The 16,584-nt window shown below is 48.6% G+C and overlaps 2 protein-coding genes across 2 annotated transcripts in view; one reads left to right on the forward strand and one right to left on the reverse strand.

The window, feature by feature from the left end:
* The window catches only part of LOC116642331 (keratin, type II microfibrillar, component 7C), a 34,170-nt gene extending 33,069 nt beyond the window's left edge, over positions 1 to 1,101 (forward strand). The window contains exon 10 of the mRNA XM_032420649.1: positions 1,041 to 1,101. Coding sequence (XP_032276540.1) covers positions 1,041 to 1,101 — 61 coding nt within the window. The remainder of the gene's footprint in view (positions 1 to 1,040) is intronic.
* Positions 1,102 to 6,549: 5,448 nt separating this feature from the next.
* LOC116642611 (keratin, type II microfibrillar, component 5-like) lies at positions 6,550 to 10,849 on the reverse strand. The gene is made up of 4 exons (XM_032421090.1): positions 10,841 to 10,849; positions 10,095 to 10,199; positions 8,290 to 8,510; positions 6,550 to 6,784 (listed from the first exon to the last, which is right to left on the reverse strand). The coding sequence occupies exons 1-4, from the start codon at positions 10,847 to 10,849 to the stop codon at positions 6,550 to 6,552; spliced, it is 570 nt and encodes a 189-aa protein (XP_032276981.1).
* Positions 10,850 to 16,584: the final 5,735 nt, after the last annotated feature.

The following is a 16,584-nucleotide window of genomic DNA, read 5'->3' on the forward strand; positions in this document are numbered from 1 at the left end:
ATGGACAGAGAGACCCAGGACCATAACACACCTTGTTCTCCTCTGGGCCCCCAGAACTCCAAGCTGGAGGCCGCAGTGACCCAGTCGGAGCAGCAGGGCGAGGCGGCTCTGAGTGATGCCCGCTGCAAGCTGGCTGAGCTGGAGGCCGCCCTGCAGAAGGCCAAGCAGGACATGGCTTGCCTGGTCAAGGAGTACCAGGAGGTGATGAACTCCAAGCTGGGCCTGGACATCGAGATCGCCACCTACAGGCGGCTGCTGGAAGGCGAAGAACAGAGGTGGGGCCCAACCCAGCCTGGCTCTGAGCTGCTCATTCCTGCCCCTTGAATAAACGGCACCCTTTCTCCTGGGTCAGGAAGGAGGACCAGGGATCTAGGGCAGCCTCTCATTCATCACTTTAGGGAGGGGGTAGCTTGGGAGGGCTGTTCTCTCAGACCCTCTGCTCTTACCCTGACCACTTGTGGACCCCACCCCCAGGGATTTGGGGAGCTCTATCTGCAACTCTAGCCGAATCACTCATGTTGCCTTTTTCTTTTTCCCCCTCAGACTATGTGAAGGCGTTGGCGCAGTGAATGTCTGTGAGTAACACAGCCCCCGTGTGCATTTATTCCCTTCTAGAAGGAATGGCAGAGTTTGGAGGGGGGGCTTCCCCTGAAAGCTAAATGGGGCTGGCATCAGAGCCGGAGGGATTTGGGGTCAGAGAGCAGGAAAGACAGCAGCTTTGGAACTAGATGGACCTAGTGTTTTAAGTAAAGATTCTCTGGACTTTGAATACACAGAGCTCAGGGCCTGGGGAGGGGCGTCCTCGGGGAAGCTGATGATCCACCCCCCAGAATTTTGACTGAGCCTTTGGGGTTCGCAGGTGTCAGCAGCTCCCGGGGCGGGGTCGTCTGCGGGGACCTCTGCGTGTCCGGCTCGCGGCCAGTGACCGGCAGCGTGTGCAGCGCCCCCTGCAGCGGGAACCTGGCGGTGAGCACGGGCATGTGCGCGCCCTGCGCCCCCAGCGCGCCCTCCGCCCCCTGCGCCCCCTGCAACTCCGTCACGTCTTGCGGCCTGGGCACCAGCGGCGTGGGCTCCTGCGCCAGCAGCTGCCGCAGATGCTAGACCCCCGAGCTCAAGCCGCGGGCCTGGTGGCTCTCCCACCCAGCCTCCAGGTGGAGCAAGCTCTCGACTACTTCTCTGGCACTTTGAAAGGTCTGTCCCACTCCCAGCCTCTCACATCTGTGTGTGATCCCTTCCTCCTCAGTTCTGCTGCCCGCGCTGGGAAAGGCTACCCCTAAAAAGAAGTCCCCTTGATGCCCATAGGAAGGGGGCTCAGGGGCCGGAGGGCCAGGATAAGGGCCCAACCTGCGCTGCCCTGGGTGATGGCCGTACCCCATCCCCCCAATATTCCCCTTCCATCTCTGCCGTGTTCATCTCTGTCTTGATCTGTGTTTCCAATAAATCAATGTAGCCAACTCTGAGCCTTGTCTGCACCTTTGTAATCCACAAGGGTCCGGATATGCGAAGGTCCCCAGAGTTACATGGAGCAGAAAAAGGTCTAGTCTGGGGTCTCCAGCACAGTCCTCTGTCCCTGGGCTCACAGCAGTTTCAGATTGAGCCAAGGGTTGTGCTAGGCCTCTACACGATGTAATTTTATGCACACAACTGTAATGATCTTATCCACCATGATACATCTTGAAGATGAAGAAGCCAGAGATGCTCAGTAACTGGGCCAGTGCCCCACAAGTTTCAGTATCTGGCTGGTGTTTGAACCCTGTATGCACCACTCGTGGTCATTTCACTAACCCACAATTGCCTCCCCGAAAACATCCTGTGCATATCTGTAAACTGATGGATAGCGAAAATTAGATTCACCAGCCACTCAAAGCTTAAGGAAACACCACTCATTGCTTTGCTGTGGAAGACTCACGCCTGAGCAATTCATGAGAATTCCTTAAAGGGTAAATACATGAACACGATTTAAACTTTCAAAAAACCTTTGATGTGGCTACTTTTTTTTCTTTTAATGGAGTCCTTTTGGGGTTTGGAGACCTGCCATAGCTGATAAATTACCTCCAAAATAGGAAACAGCACGTAGCAAGAAGATGATGTGGCACAGAGGTGAGCACATAGACTCTGGAGCCAGATTACCTGGGTCTGAAACTGGGCTCTGTTCCTTCCTGGCTGAGTGACCTTGGGCAATTTACTTGTCCTCTCTGTGCCTCCATTTCCACATCTCTAAAGTGAGAATGATAAAAGAGCCCCTACCTCCTAGGGCAGATAGGAGGACTAGGAATTTCATACACGTAACATGCTTAGACAATTCTACAAAATAACCACGATATGCACTTGCCATTAGCAGTGTACTTTTGCAGAATATAAAGTGGAAATCCCTCTAAGGAGCAAGGCCATGGCCAGCCTCCATGAACATCTGTAAACTGATTACATTTACACATTTATATCATATTATACTTATATCTGTGATCAGAGATAGCAAACAGAGAAATCTCCACATCTTCTAGAGCCATTGAGCTCCTTCATGCAGAGAACTGTTTCCCCCTTGACACTGATGAGGCTCTTATAAGGAGCAAAGAAAGTGGGGAGATGGCCCCTCAGCTTCACTATGGGCAAAGACAAGTCCCTGAATATACATTTGTACAGCAGGGTCAATTTCTAAACTTCCAGGCCCAGACCCAGAAAATGGTAACAGAAATCTAAGTCCCCATCCCTCAGGCCAGTAGAAATAAACAAGAATATCGAGAGACCAGAAGCGAGTGGTCTGAAAAGAACTCACTCTTTTAAGGGAGAAGATCAATCCAAGGCCTCCCATCCACCAATATGGCCCCTCTCCCCTCCTGATGGAATTCTGAGCAGGGCAGAATTCTAGAAGAGTTCCAGAGTGTGCAATTTTTCCAACGAGCCCTCTGTGCTGTGACACCACACAGCTCAGAAGCAGGCCATCAGGAGTCTAGACCTGAGGCCCAAACCCCAGCTCTGTCACTCTATCCCTCAGTTCAGAAGCCACCCGCAACTCCAGTCCCAATGAAATTCTCAACTCTGCCAGCTGACCCCTCCCTTCCTCTCCCACGGGTCTCATCAGCCCAGCTGGGCCCTAATGACCTGCCAAACTTACTCTCAGCCTCCCTCCAGCTCTAACTTTCAGCTTTGTCCTACTCCAAGAGCACAGTCCTCACCTCCCTCTAGTTCCCACTCCTGGACAGGCTCAGGAAGAGAAGCAAGAGTGAATGAATCAAGCACATAATACTCATGATGCCGAATGGTGAAAAAAAATGGAACACCTCACTGTGTGACCTTTAACAAGTCACCTCCCCTCTCTGGGCCTCCGTGCATTCACTAGTGAAATAAAATGTTTAGATAAGATGGCTGCTAAGGTCCTTTGCCAATTTAAAGCTCTGTTAGTCTTCAGAAGAGGTAGGACAGGACTAGGAGCTAGAGGAAAGTGGGGCGTCCGTGCAGCTGAGCTGGGCGCATGCTGTCTATACCTTGATTCCGCATAGCTCACAGCTGTGAGTAGAACAGTATGATTGCCTCCAGGTACACGCACAACTCTGGGCATCTGTGTGGCAGCGCGCGCGCGCGCGCGTGTGTGTGTGTGTGACTGTGAGCCTTTCTAGATGTGTCTTTGTGTGTGTGAATGTGCGTATGCCTGTATGTATGGGCCGAAGAGGTGAGTTTTATGGGTGCATGTGGATAGGACTGCAGTGGGAGCGCACAGGCGGACTCGTGCTGGTGGGGGAGGAGGGGGTGATCCCAGATGGAGGACTGGACTAAGGCGGAGTGGTAAGGGAGGTGCCGCCAGTTATCACACTGCGGAGGTGCCCCGGAGGTGCCAGATCGAGCCAGTGGGTTCCCCTAGCTCCCCTCCTGCCCTGTAGACACCCTAGTTCCACCTGGGGCAGCAAGAGACCAGCCGGCTTTAGACTTGTACTGCCTTCTGTAAAGGGGCCCAAAGCCCAGTACATGAGATACTAACTACGTTTAAGTAATTCCTACTATGTTTTAAGCACTTTACATATAGCAATATATTTTTCCACACAACCCTGTGACAGGTACATTTGTATTTTACAGGTAGATCATGGTGCAGAGAGGTCAAGTAGGGAGGAAAACTAAAAGGGATAAATGAATCTTCACCAGTTAGATTTGGGGAGGGCAGGACTGAGGTTCAGAAACAGGCAGCGTGTGGCCGGGATAACAGCAAGACTGGGAACAGAATCCAGACCCTTCTTTCCTTCCTCCAGGCTGGCCTGGCTGATACACTGCAGCTGGAATTACATCAGGTAGGATTGCAGTTAGATTCATCAAGAGACTCCTGAGGGGTTTCCGTGAGGTGAGACACGTTAATGGTGGAAGAACGACAAAGTGCATCCAAAGACAGAGTGGACCAAACATAGAGCCTTGCTCAACCTGTTCATAACTACCGCGTGGCAGGCCCTGGCGATGAGTGACCGAGACAGTCACCGGCCTTGAGGGGTTCATATGGAGATGCCCACACAGCTAAGTTACATCTGTCATGCTTCTGGGCTATTAAGTGTGAGGCAGGCACGAGGAGCCAACAGAAGACTGACCCCTAGTGGTCCCCCTTCTCCTGAGATGTGATGACTCAACGGTTGACAATCCGCCTCCCTTGAGAAGTCACCTCCACTAACAAAGCTTCTAAATAGGCTGGTAAACGACTCTATAAATGCACCAGACAGTTCTTTCCCGCCCCAGCATGGAATGTGGCCCGTGGCCAAGGGAGCCACTCAGAGAATCGGTCCCCAAACCACAAACATGCAACGCAAGACACGCAAGCCTGACCTGGCAGCCCTTGGGATCCGAAGGGACATCAGGCTTGGGATTTGAGATGGGAAAACGTGAGCAGCCAGTCGTCGGTGATGTAGGCTGCAGAATGCTTACTATAAATCCTGCCAACAGCTGCTGGTGATATTTCCTTCAGCACTTCCCTTGACCTGACCAGCACAGCAGCTGGGAAAACCTGACCTTGAAAAGCATGGACTGTCATTACGTCTTGGCGAAATGCAGGGAACATGGAGCCCAACTGAGAAATCTCGCAGAGGGGTGGATCTGCTTTCAGGCGGTGACTTCGCACCGCGAGTGTGGTAAGAATGTTGACCGTGGGTGTCGGTCCGTGTTGACCAAATGGGACTCGAGTGGGTCCACATCCCCTACCCCTCAGGTTGGGAGGCAGCCTTCCAGCCAAGTTTCGGTCTCATTCCTCTTGCATGAGACTGCTCTGTTTACCCAGGAAGGGGGCCCTTTGGAGACCTGTTTTCTGGGCAAGGACCCAGGAGAACAGAGCAGACACCCTGGCCCTACTGTACCTTAAAAGGTAAAGCCAGGGCCTCTGGCCATTGACGCACCTTAACCCCACCCAGGGACAGAGAAAGCAGAAACCATTGTTCCCAGATGTGCTGATGATGTAACCCTTTGTGCAACAGAAAAGAATGTGAGCTCACCGAATGGAAGCTTCTCGTGGGCCTATGGGGCAAAGAAAGAGCCCAGAAACGCAGCCCTTCTCTGGTCCCCCCCCCCCCCCAACCGGCCTATCTTCCGCCCCCCCCCCCCCCCCAGAGTCCAGTTGCCTTGTGAAAACTCAGAGCAAACTACACCTTAGACCTAGAAGTAAGAGGCAGAGCTGGAACCCTCCATCTGATTCCAAAGACACGCCCTCTTTCACCAAGGTAATGTTGTTCCCAGCCCGCCATCAGGTCACTGGTTAGACTAGAACCCGGGCCTGGGCCACCCAATATTCATATCCCCCAGCCCCAATCTGCGAGGGCCATCTTCCCCAGGGCCCGTGCTCAAGTGCCCTTGCCAGGGCAGTAGAGAACGGTTCGCCCTCATCCCCATCTCACGCCATTCTCTTTTGGGCTGCTTTCCCGGTTTCTGGCCTGCCTCCCTTCCAGAACCAGGGTGCCTTGCTCACTCGGCACTACACCTGACCCTCAGAGGCCATTCTGTAAGTGTCCATAGAGCCAGTGTGTGGATGAATGAAGGCAGTGCTCCACAGAGGGGCCCTGAGGCTGGGAATAGAATTAACCCCTTCTTTCACTTTCCCCAGGGGCCCACAGTTGCCCACCCCTACCACCACCAACCCTTAGGATCTTGGTTCTGGGATATCACTGCCAACTGAAGTCTCGTGGACACACACGCCACAAGGGGAGGGTTGCTTCCTGGTAGTGTCCCCTCCTTTTCTCCCCTCCCTGCAAACCCCCTCCAGCTTCGTCTGTGCTCTGGACACAGCTTGAGGAATCCAGGCACAAACAGCCCCAGGGGGCTCAGTCCACTGAAGAACTTTTTATTGCAAAGGAGGAGTCTCAGGGAAAGAGGAGTGGGGGGCAGGTCAGAAGAGCAGGGTACTGTGTCCAGGTAAGCCACCAGGCCTCCCCCAGTGGCACAGCGTCCCGGCTACCTTTACCCAGGGGACAGGGCAGTCACCACCCAGTAAGCGAGATTCCAAACTTTACGCTCCGGGGTGGGGGGGGGGGAGCAAGAAGGAAAGATGAAGTGAGGGCCAGCTCCGTGGGAGGAGGCGTCTGAGGTACAGGGTCAAGTCCTTGGGGCAGGAGCTAGGGGTCTCTGACTTCTCCGGAGCTGGGCGGGAACCTTCAACATCCGCGGGCGCCGCCGCAGCCGAAGCCGCCGAGGCAGCCGGGGGAGCCGCAGAGCGCGCAGCCGCCGCCAGGGGCGCTCGTCTCCAGGGCGCCGGAGCCCGCTCCGGGAGGCGGCAGGCGGGCGGGGCCCGAGGCTGAGCCGAGCCCGCAGGGTGGAGCGCTGCCCAGGGCTGAGAGGACAGTGGCTGTCGGAGGGAGCCGCTCCGCCCCGGAAGGCAGACAGACTCCTCTCCCAGAGGGCAGATGCAAAGACCCTCCTCCCCCGCCAGACAGATGCAAACTCCCCAAAGTAATGATACACAGACCCCTTCCCCCAAGAAACAGACTCAAGAATGCCCCCTCCCTGGAGTCGGACACACAGATTCTCCCCACGCGAGAATGAAACAGTCTCTTCCACAAGGACAGACCCCACAGAACCTCCTCCCACACCCCAGGACAAACCAACAGAACCTCCCCAAAAAGGACATACCACAAGACATTCTCCCCCAACACACCCAAAGAATTACCCCTACGAGAAGAAACAGTCCCCCCAAAAAAGGGAGACACAGTGGAAGCAGAGCCCTTCTCCCTTCCCAAAAGACTACACCCAAAGGAGAGGGGATAAGATTTGACTCCTCTAACCCAACCTAGGTCTATTATTTACTTACAGAAGCTCCCTGTCCCAAATCCCAGACCAAGCCTGCAGGGGAGAAGGAGGAAGCAGGTGAGTGAATATACCTCCTGGGTATAATAATCCCCATTCTCCAAAACAAAACTCTCCTGGCTTTCCCCCACAGGCAGAAATCTGTCTGTCGTTCATGCTCCTGGTTCTCTCAGATCCCCACAGCCCTTTTGCATCAGACTCCTCTGGACCTTAAACTCAATCCTTCCTCCTTAAACTCAAATAGCTCAGTTTTATTGATGACTTCCTGGAGGAGGTTCTCAAGAAGGCTAAAGATCTATGCTTTCTTTGGCCTAAACTTAGCCTTTTAAAGGGGGCATTTTAAAGGACACCACAGAGGAAATAGCTCAACTATCTGAAGAGTACTGGTCAAGCCTCACCCAGGCACTTTCTACCTGTGTGTCCTTGAAGGGCTCCTTTACCCTGAGACTCAGTTTCCCCATCAATAAAATGGGATTGACAGCACCTCCCTCCCAGGGGTGTTGTGGGATTGAAAGGAAAGAATAAATGCAGCCTGCCTGTTGCATGGTGGGCTCCCTTTCCCTCCCCTCGGCCTGGGGTACCCAGCTGGAGCTAACAGCCCTTGGATCTCTACTGTCTAAGGTTAAAAGCCAGGCCCTACTTATTCCCATAAACCCTGCCTTCCCCAGGCCTGGGGGAGAAGGGCAGAACCGAGGAGAAGGCACTCTACATGGGGGACCTTATTCCCCCCTGGCTGGGCCTTGGTCCCTGCAGCTGTCTCGATGGACAGAGTGACCCCAGCTCTCTGCCCCTGCAGGTGAATGACTTCACAAGTTGTCCCATCCCACGTGCCAAAGGTGCTCATCGGCTGGAACGTTTTGTCTAAAGGGCCTCAAGCTGGTGGGGAGAAACTGGGTCCAGGAGAACAAGTCCCTGGATACCCAGGTCATCTCTCCCCGCCCCTCTCCAGCTGGTGAGGACCCAGATAGTGACCTCCCTGCACCCCCTGCACTCCTCACCATGTGCACATCCAAGGCACCGCCCAGCCCTCACCTGCTCTCCTCGCCCTCCAGCAGCTTGCGGTAGGTGGCGATCTCAAAGTCCAGGCCCAGCTTGACGATCATGAGATCCTGGTACTCGCGCAGCTGGCGCACCATGTCGTGCTTGGCTCGCTGCAGGGCGGCCTCCAGCCAGGCCAGCTTGCCCTGGGCACTGTCCGAGGCACCCCCCTCCTGCTGAGCTCGTGGCTCCGTGGCTCTGTCTAGTTCACAGGGCTGGGGGCAAAGGGAAGACCACGGACAGGACATCCTTGGCTCCCACCCTCCCCCGCTTCAAGGATCCAGACCTTTCTCAGAGGGCCAGTGAGGGAGTAGAGATCATTGTAAGGAAAGAGCCTGCCTGTTCCGAAAAATATGGTGTGTGTCTGCTCAGCTCCCAGGATGGAGACTTGGGGCCAGCCCAGGCTAGCTGAGAGAGAGCCTGTCACATCTAGTATGTGACTCTTCTAATAGGAGCTATGATCCAGGGAGCATCAAATGCTCCTGAGCACATCATGCTGGGATTATTGTTCCATCAGGAAAATTAACTGGAAGAATATCCTTTCCTCACAGGAAACCAGCATCTGTAGTCTCTGCGGAAATATGGCGATGATGAGGATGATGATGGTGATGATGATGATAAACGCTTGCCTTGTGAGGTGTGCTTGCTGCTTAGGAAACTGGGGTGAGAGGGGTGGGTATCAACACAGCTGAGGCGGGCAGGAGACTGAACCGTGACAGGGACACCAAATCACTGTGCCACCCCCTGGAACCTGAACAGCTTGCTCCTCCTCATAGCCATCAGTTCCTAAAGAAGGGCGAAGCCCTCCGAGCCTGAGACACTTGTACCTGCAGAAAGCAGGAAAAAACAGGGAGCAGATGCCCTTTCCTCTGCAGGTAGAGCATGAGCCTGGGGGCTCACCAGGGCGGCTGGGAGGAAAGAGAGGAGGTTGAGAGGCAGAGAAGTGGGGAGAAAGAAAGCATTCATGTAGGAACCTCTCCTTTCTAAGGCCTGGAGCCTGAGCTGCAAATCTGAATGCCTACAGAGGCCTGGCTGGAGGCATCAAAAGGTAAAGGCCAAATGTCAACTATATATCAATAGTATGAAGTTCCAGAAAGAAGTATGCACATTCTCATTCTCCTGCAATCACCGGGACCCCTTGCACGTTGTCAGTCTCTCACTTCTCTAACTTAGAGACATGGGTCAGGTGCATTTTGTCTTCCACAAGGATAACAACAGGGCCGGCCAAGATGATGATCAATGGCAAAGAGCCCTCCGCTTCCGTATCAAAGGATGCAACTTGGGGCGGTGGGGTCTGGGGCCCACAAAAGGAGCGCGGCCCTGTGTGAAGGCGACAGAGAAGACAGAGGCCTCTCTTCTCTAGCCAAATGTTGCCAAGTCTGCACATTTTTAAAGAGAACCCAGAAAACTGGATTTCTAGGTAAAATCTTGCAATTTCTAAAGGTGAGCTCAAGTTTAATGCTACGTAGGACAAACCTAACACACAGATAGCAAAAATGCACATACACATAAAAAGTGATTTGCAAACAAGCATACATAGTTATACATATTTACCTACATGTTAATTACTTGCCCACACGAAAGACAGAGAGTCCTAGGCAAATGCAGCATGATGTACACATACAGCCACACTTCCGTTTGCTCAGACACTCACAAGGAGAAACTCTATCCATCTATTCCAGAGGAGGGGGGGTGACCAGTCTAGTTGTCACATGATAATGGACACCCTCCCACCATTCCTCCCTCACTGGTGCGCCCCCCACGCGGCCACCCCTCACCTGACTCTTAGCGCTGTCCACCTCCGCAGTCAGCCGCTGGATGGCCTGGTTAAGCCTGTTCAGCTCCTCCTTACTGTGCCTCAGGCTCTGCGTGGGTTTCTGCGCGGTGTCCTGTACCTCCTCACACTGTGGGGTGGAGGCAGCCCAGAACGGGGGAGGGTCAGGGAGATGAGGAGAGCCAACAGGGCCCTGCATTGGGCTCCCTGCTCCGCGGGAAGCCTGCTTCTCCCTCTCTCACTCCCCTGCTTGTGTTCCCTCTCTCGCTGTGTCTCTCTCTGTCAAACAAATAAATAAAATCTTTAAAAAAAAATACTTTTAAAAATCTAAGAATGGGGGGCACCTGGGTGGCTCAGTCGTGAAGCGTCTGCCTTCGGCTCAGGTCATGATCCCCAGGGTCCTGGGATCGAGCCCCGCGTGGGGCTCCCTGCTCAGCAGGAAGCCCGCTTCTCCCTCTCCCACTCCCCCTGCTTGTGTTCCCTCTCTCGCTGTGTCTCTCTCTGTCAAATAAATAAATACAATCTTAAAAAAAAAAAAAAAACTAAGAATAAGAAGAAACTTCCTTAATTTGATGAATGCTATTAATCAGTGACAGGGATCCCGATTCCAGTTCCTTCCCCAAAGCAAGGCCACTGTGGTGGGAGTGCTGTCTGCAAGGGACAAAACCAGGGGGCCTTTCCCCTTCCTGTGCCTTGTCTCCACACGCCAGTCCGTAACCAGCCTGGGCTTGGGAGGACACACGGTGCCTTATACCGTTCAAGGTCTTTTACCTCCACCATCTCACCGGGGCTCATGACCACCTATGAATTAGGCCAAGTGGTTTTCACTGTCTCCATTATCTTTCCTTGGGCAAGCTGAGGCTCACTACCTCTACCGTGCGAGGAAGTAGGGACCTGGCGGGCCACGAGTGACCCTGCCAGTCAGTAGCTGAGCTGGACTGCATCTGAAGCCCGTGCTCTTTGCTCTACACTCGGAGGAACATAAAGTCACACACACTCTTTAACCCAGAGAACAGACACTGTTCACACCAGCCCAGTGCAAATTGCTTTCCAGGGCAGATGGGGTGTGGGAAATGGATATGAACAATCAGCGAAACATCATCTCCTGCCTATCTCTGCCCTCGTCCCACAGCCCACCCTTTCCTGCTTCCATTCCCAAAAGCTGCAGACACAGCAGACAAGCTTGTGCCTGGCTGGGTCCAACAGATCTGGGCAGAGTCTGAGACCCCCTTATCCCATGCATCCCAGCACGCCACGTGGACAAGTCTCACCATGATGAAGAGAGCTATAGTCTCCTCCAAGCCTCCGGTGAGCACCTAAGCCCAGCTCCAGCCCAAGCAGCTCCCAGAATCCTTGCCTCTGAGGACATAGCCTCTCCTTCCTGGGGGCTTTGTGACCTCACCTTATTATAACTGCAGAGTTCTGACAGGGGCTGGAAGGGGCAGTTCTGTCAGCCTGGGTGGGAGAGTGGAGGTCCCTGGGCTGGAATGGACCTTGAAGGAAGGAGGAGGAGAAGGAAGGAAGGGTCCTTCAGGTGGAGGAAATGTGTGGAGCCAAGGAGTTTGGGCATATGGAGTGAGAAATAGGGAGCCACAGAAGGTGCTCAAGCAGACCACCACCTTGGTGTGCGATGAGGAAGATCTATCTGGTAGCAGTGGGAAGGGAGAGAGATAGACTGGGCCTGGGGTTCCAGTTCCAAGACTAGGTGGAAAATCCTGGGTAGGATGATGCCTCTAAACTGAAGGAGTAACCAGGACCCAGAGACCACAAGCTGAGCAGCATTGTCTTTTTTGTCTCATAAACTTTTCATTCATGCAAAAGAGGATATATAACATACATTGAATGATTTAAATAGCAGCAGTAATAAAACAAATCCTTGTGTACCCATCCATACCTTCGAAGCCCCATGTGGGACTCTTCCTAATTACAGCATCCTCTGTCCCTAACCCCATCCAATCTCCAAAGTAGCCACGATCCTGGGGTTTTGTATTAAGCATTCCTCACCTGTTCTTTATTATCATGTGCATATGAATCCCTAAGCAATTGTTTAGTTCTGCCTAACTTTAAACTTTATAAAAATAGAATTACACTGTTTCTATGACTTGCTTTTCCCTCCCCAACATTCTGTTTGTGAGATTTTGACGCATGTAGCGTTATTTATTTTTCACTGCTGTATAGTAAGTATCCCAGCGTGTGATTATGTCTCCATTCTCCTACGGGTATACATATGTATACTTTTGTTTTTGTGCTAATAACGCTGGTAGGAACTTTTAGGTACCTATCTGCTGCTATGCTTTGACAAGAGGTAGTTTAGGGTACTGGCTGTCAAACCATCTTTTAACCACACTCAAAATAAGAAATATATTTTATATCGTGAATCTGTACCTACATACATATTCATGCACATAAGCGGAAATAAGTTTCATGAAGAACTTCTCACTCCTCCTGTGTACGATGCACTCTGACCCCCTGACCATTCACCTTAACACTGAATTTATGGCCTTATGTTTTAGGTAAGATTTTCTGTTTAGGTTTGTTGGTTTTATCTTTAGGTTTTCAGTTGGGCCTTCCGTTGAGGTTTCATGTCTTATAAATAGTATATTGATTTTATTATGTATTTAATAATACAGTGAAAATGAATACCCATGAGCCCACTTATGAGCACAAGAACCAAATGTTACTATTAACTTACACGTGCCTGCACACTCCGTCCCCCGCTTGTCCCCCATTCCTTCTTGCTCTAGGGGCGACCACTTCCTTGAATTTGTGTCATCATGCCCTTGCTTTCTTTTCTTCTAGTTATATCACACACATGCATATATCCGAAAAAAAAATTTTTTTCAGTGTTCCTTGTTTGGTTGGGTTTCATTTTTTGTTTTTTTAAAGGATATCACTTACAAAGGGACTTGCTTTTTTTTTTTTAATACTATGGAACAAGGAGTCCTCCACTAGGATTCATAGCATCCTATTACGTAAATACACAACACTTTATGTAACTCTATTATTGTTTTGTTTTGTTTTGTTTTCTCTTATAAAGATGGTGCTATGAATATTTTTCTGAATGTCCCCTGATGGACATAGGTGAGGATTTCTCTGTGATGCACATGTAAGACTGCCATTTCTGGATCAAATGTTCAATATTACAAGAAAAAAATTATTTTCCAAAGCTGTTGTAATAACGATTTACACTTTGATCAGATTCATATCTTTTCTGACACATCTTAATTTTCAACAATGAAATGATATAAACAGTCTTATTTTTGGTTTTGCTTTGCATTTTCATGATTCTTATCTAAGCTGAATATCCCTTTAAATGTTTATTATCTGTATGGATTTCTTTTTCTTTTGCCCATTTTTTCTTTTGGGTTTTTTTGCCTTATTTTTATTAGATTCTAAGTGCTTTTATATTTCTATATAAGCTTCTATTTCTAGATATTACACTTTGTCACTTATATGTATTACGAATATCACCTTCAAGTTTATGGCTTGTCTTTTCAATTTGTGCGTATTTGATAAACAAAAGCTCTTAATTTTAATGTGTAATTTTCCCACCTTTTCCTTCATATTAAACATTCAGTGTGCCTTGCATAAAAATCCTTCCTTATCCTAGGTGGCTCAGTTGGTTGAGCGTCTGCCTTCCGCTCAGTCATGATCCTAGGGTCCTGGGATTGAGCCCCGCATTGGGCTCCTTGCTCAGCGGGACATCTGCTTCTCCCTCTCCTTCTGCCTGTCCCCGTGCTCATGCTCTCGTGCTTGCTCTCTCTTTCAAATGAATAAATAAAAAATCTTTAAAAAAAAAATCTTTCCTTATACCAAGGTCAGAAAGACATTCACCACCTTTTACTTCCAAAAATTTTAAAGTTTTGCATTTGACATTTATAATTTGAATTTACCTGGGATTGATTTTGTATATAACAGAAGACAGGAATCCAGTTCTGTTTTTTTTTTTTCTCATGTGTTTAGCCAATGCATAGTCCCTTCTTTACTACTGATCTGCAATATCATTGCTGTTGCATATCAAAGATATTGCTATAGATATATAAAGTATATATATAACTTTATATATTACATGTAACTTTAGTTATATATGTGTGTGTATATATATATACATATATATGTGTGTATATATATATATATATATATATTTTTTTTTTTTTTTAAGGAGTATGCTTAAAAGAATAAATATGCCCAACACAGGGCTCAAACTCATGACCCTGAGATCAAGACCTGAGCTGAGAATGTCCACAATAGCCAAACTGTGGAAAGAGCCAAGATGTCCATCGACAGATGAATGGATAAAGAAGATGTGGTATATATATACAATGGAATATTATGCAGCCATCAAAAGGAATGAGATCTTGCCATTTGCAACGACGTGGATGGAACTGGAGGGTATTATGCTGAGCGAAATAAGTCAAACAGAGAAAGACATGTATCATATGACCTCACTGATATGAGGAATTCTTAATCTCAGGAAACAAACTGAGGGTTGCTGGAGTGGGGGGTGGGGTGGGAGGGATGGGGTGACTGGGTGATGGACACTGGGGAGGGTAGGTGTTCTGGTAAGCGCTGTGAATTGTGCAAGACTGTTGAATCTCAGATCTGTACCTCTGAAACAAATAATGCAATATATGTTAAGAAAGAAAAAAAGAAGAAGAAGAATGTAGCAGGAGGGGAAGAATGAAGGGGGGGAAATCGGAGGGGGAGAAGAACCATGAGAGACGATGGACTCTGAAAAACAAACTGAGGGTTCTAGAGGGGAGGGGGGTGGGAGGATGGGTTAGCCTGGTGATGGGTATTGAGGAGGGCACGTTCTGCATGGAGCACTGGGTGTTATGCACAAACAATGAATCATGGAACACTATATCTAAAACTAATGATGTAATGTATGGGGATTAACATAACAATAAAAAAATTAAAAAAAAAAAGACCTGAGCTGAGGTCAAGAGTCACTCAACTGGGGCGCCTGGGTGGCTCAGTCATTAAGCGTCTGCCTTCGGCTCAGGTCATGATCCCAGGGTCCTGGGATCGAGCCCCGCATCAGGCTCCCTGCTCTGCGGGAAGCCTGCTTCTCCCTCTCCCACTGCCCCTGCTTGTGTTCCCTCTCTCGCTGTGTCTCTGTCAAATAAATAAATGAAATCTTTAAAAAAAAAAAAAGAGTCACTCAACTGACTGAGCCACCCAGGCACCCTGTTATATATTATATTTATACATAGTTAGCATATTTAATATATTTATATAATATATACACACAAGAACAGACAAATTGATCAATGGAACAAACTAGAGAGCCCCTAAATTGATATATATTATGTATTTTGTATATATGAAACATATATGTTTATAATATATGCATAATATGTTTTATATATAATGTATGTTGTATTATATATCATAATAAAACTATTATACATAAAACATATCTAATATGTATATAATATATATGCTATGTTTTTATATATATATTATATGTCAGTTAAAGGGCTCTCTAGTTTGTTCCATTGGTCAATTTCTCTATTCTTTCATGGATACTACATTGAATTAATAGCTTTATTAATTATCTCTGAAAGGGCAAATATTCATTCTTTATTATCCTATTTATTCTTTTATAGTGCCTTAACCATTCTTGATTGCTATTCTTCACCACAAACTTTAGAATCAACTTGTTAAGATTTAGGTACATCCTTATTTGGAATTTGATTGTAGTTGCATTGACCTTGTAAATCAGTTTAAGGAGAATTAATATCTTTATGATAATGAAGCTTCCCATCTATGAATATGATCTAACTCCTCATTTAGTTAGCACTGCTTTGTTATCTTTCATTTCACATAATGTTTATATTTCTCTAGATATAGGTCTTTCACATATTTTCTAGACTGGGTTTTTAAGTCATTTTATTAATTTTTATTAGTTTTGTTGAGATAAAATATACATACAATAAAATGCACACATCAGTATACAGTTTGACACGTTTTGACAAACGCATGCCCCATTTAACCACAACTGAGTGAAAGTATAGAACATTTCCATCATCTCAGAAAGTTCCCCGATGTCCCTTTGCTGCCCATCTCCCCACCCCATCCCAGACAACCACTGATCTAATTTCCACCACCGTAGGTTAGTATTGCCACTTCTAGAACTTCATAGGAATAGAAACATTCAGTATGTGCTCTTTTCTGTCTGACTTGTTCACTCAGCTCATCCATGTCATTTCATGAATCAGTAGGTCATTCTTTTGTATGTCTGGGTCATATTCTGTTGTATAAATATATTTCAGTTTTGTTTGTCCATTCACGTGTTATTTCCAGTTGGGGGCTATTCTAAATGAAGCCCCTATGAAATTCATGTACCAGTCTCTATGTAAACCTATTTTTCATTTCTTTTGAATAAATAACAAAGAGTGGAATTGCTTTGCCATTTGGTAGTATACATTTAACTTGATAAGAAATTGCCAAACTGTTTGCCGAGGTGACTGTACCATTTTACCCTCCGTGAAAGCTCCAACTGCTCCACA

Source organism: Phoca vitulina, unplaced genomic scaffold (assembly GCF_004348235.1).
Source record: "Phoca vitulina isolate PV1807 unplaced genomic scaffold, GSC_HSeal_1.0 scaffold23, whole genome shotgun sequence".
Lineage (NCBI taxonomy): Eukaryota > Metazoa > Chordata > Mammalia > Carnivora > Phocidae > Phoca > Phoca vitulina.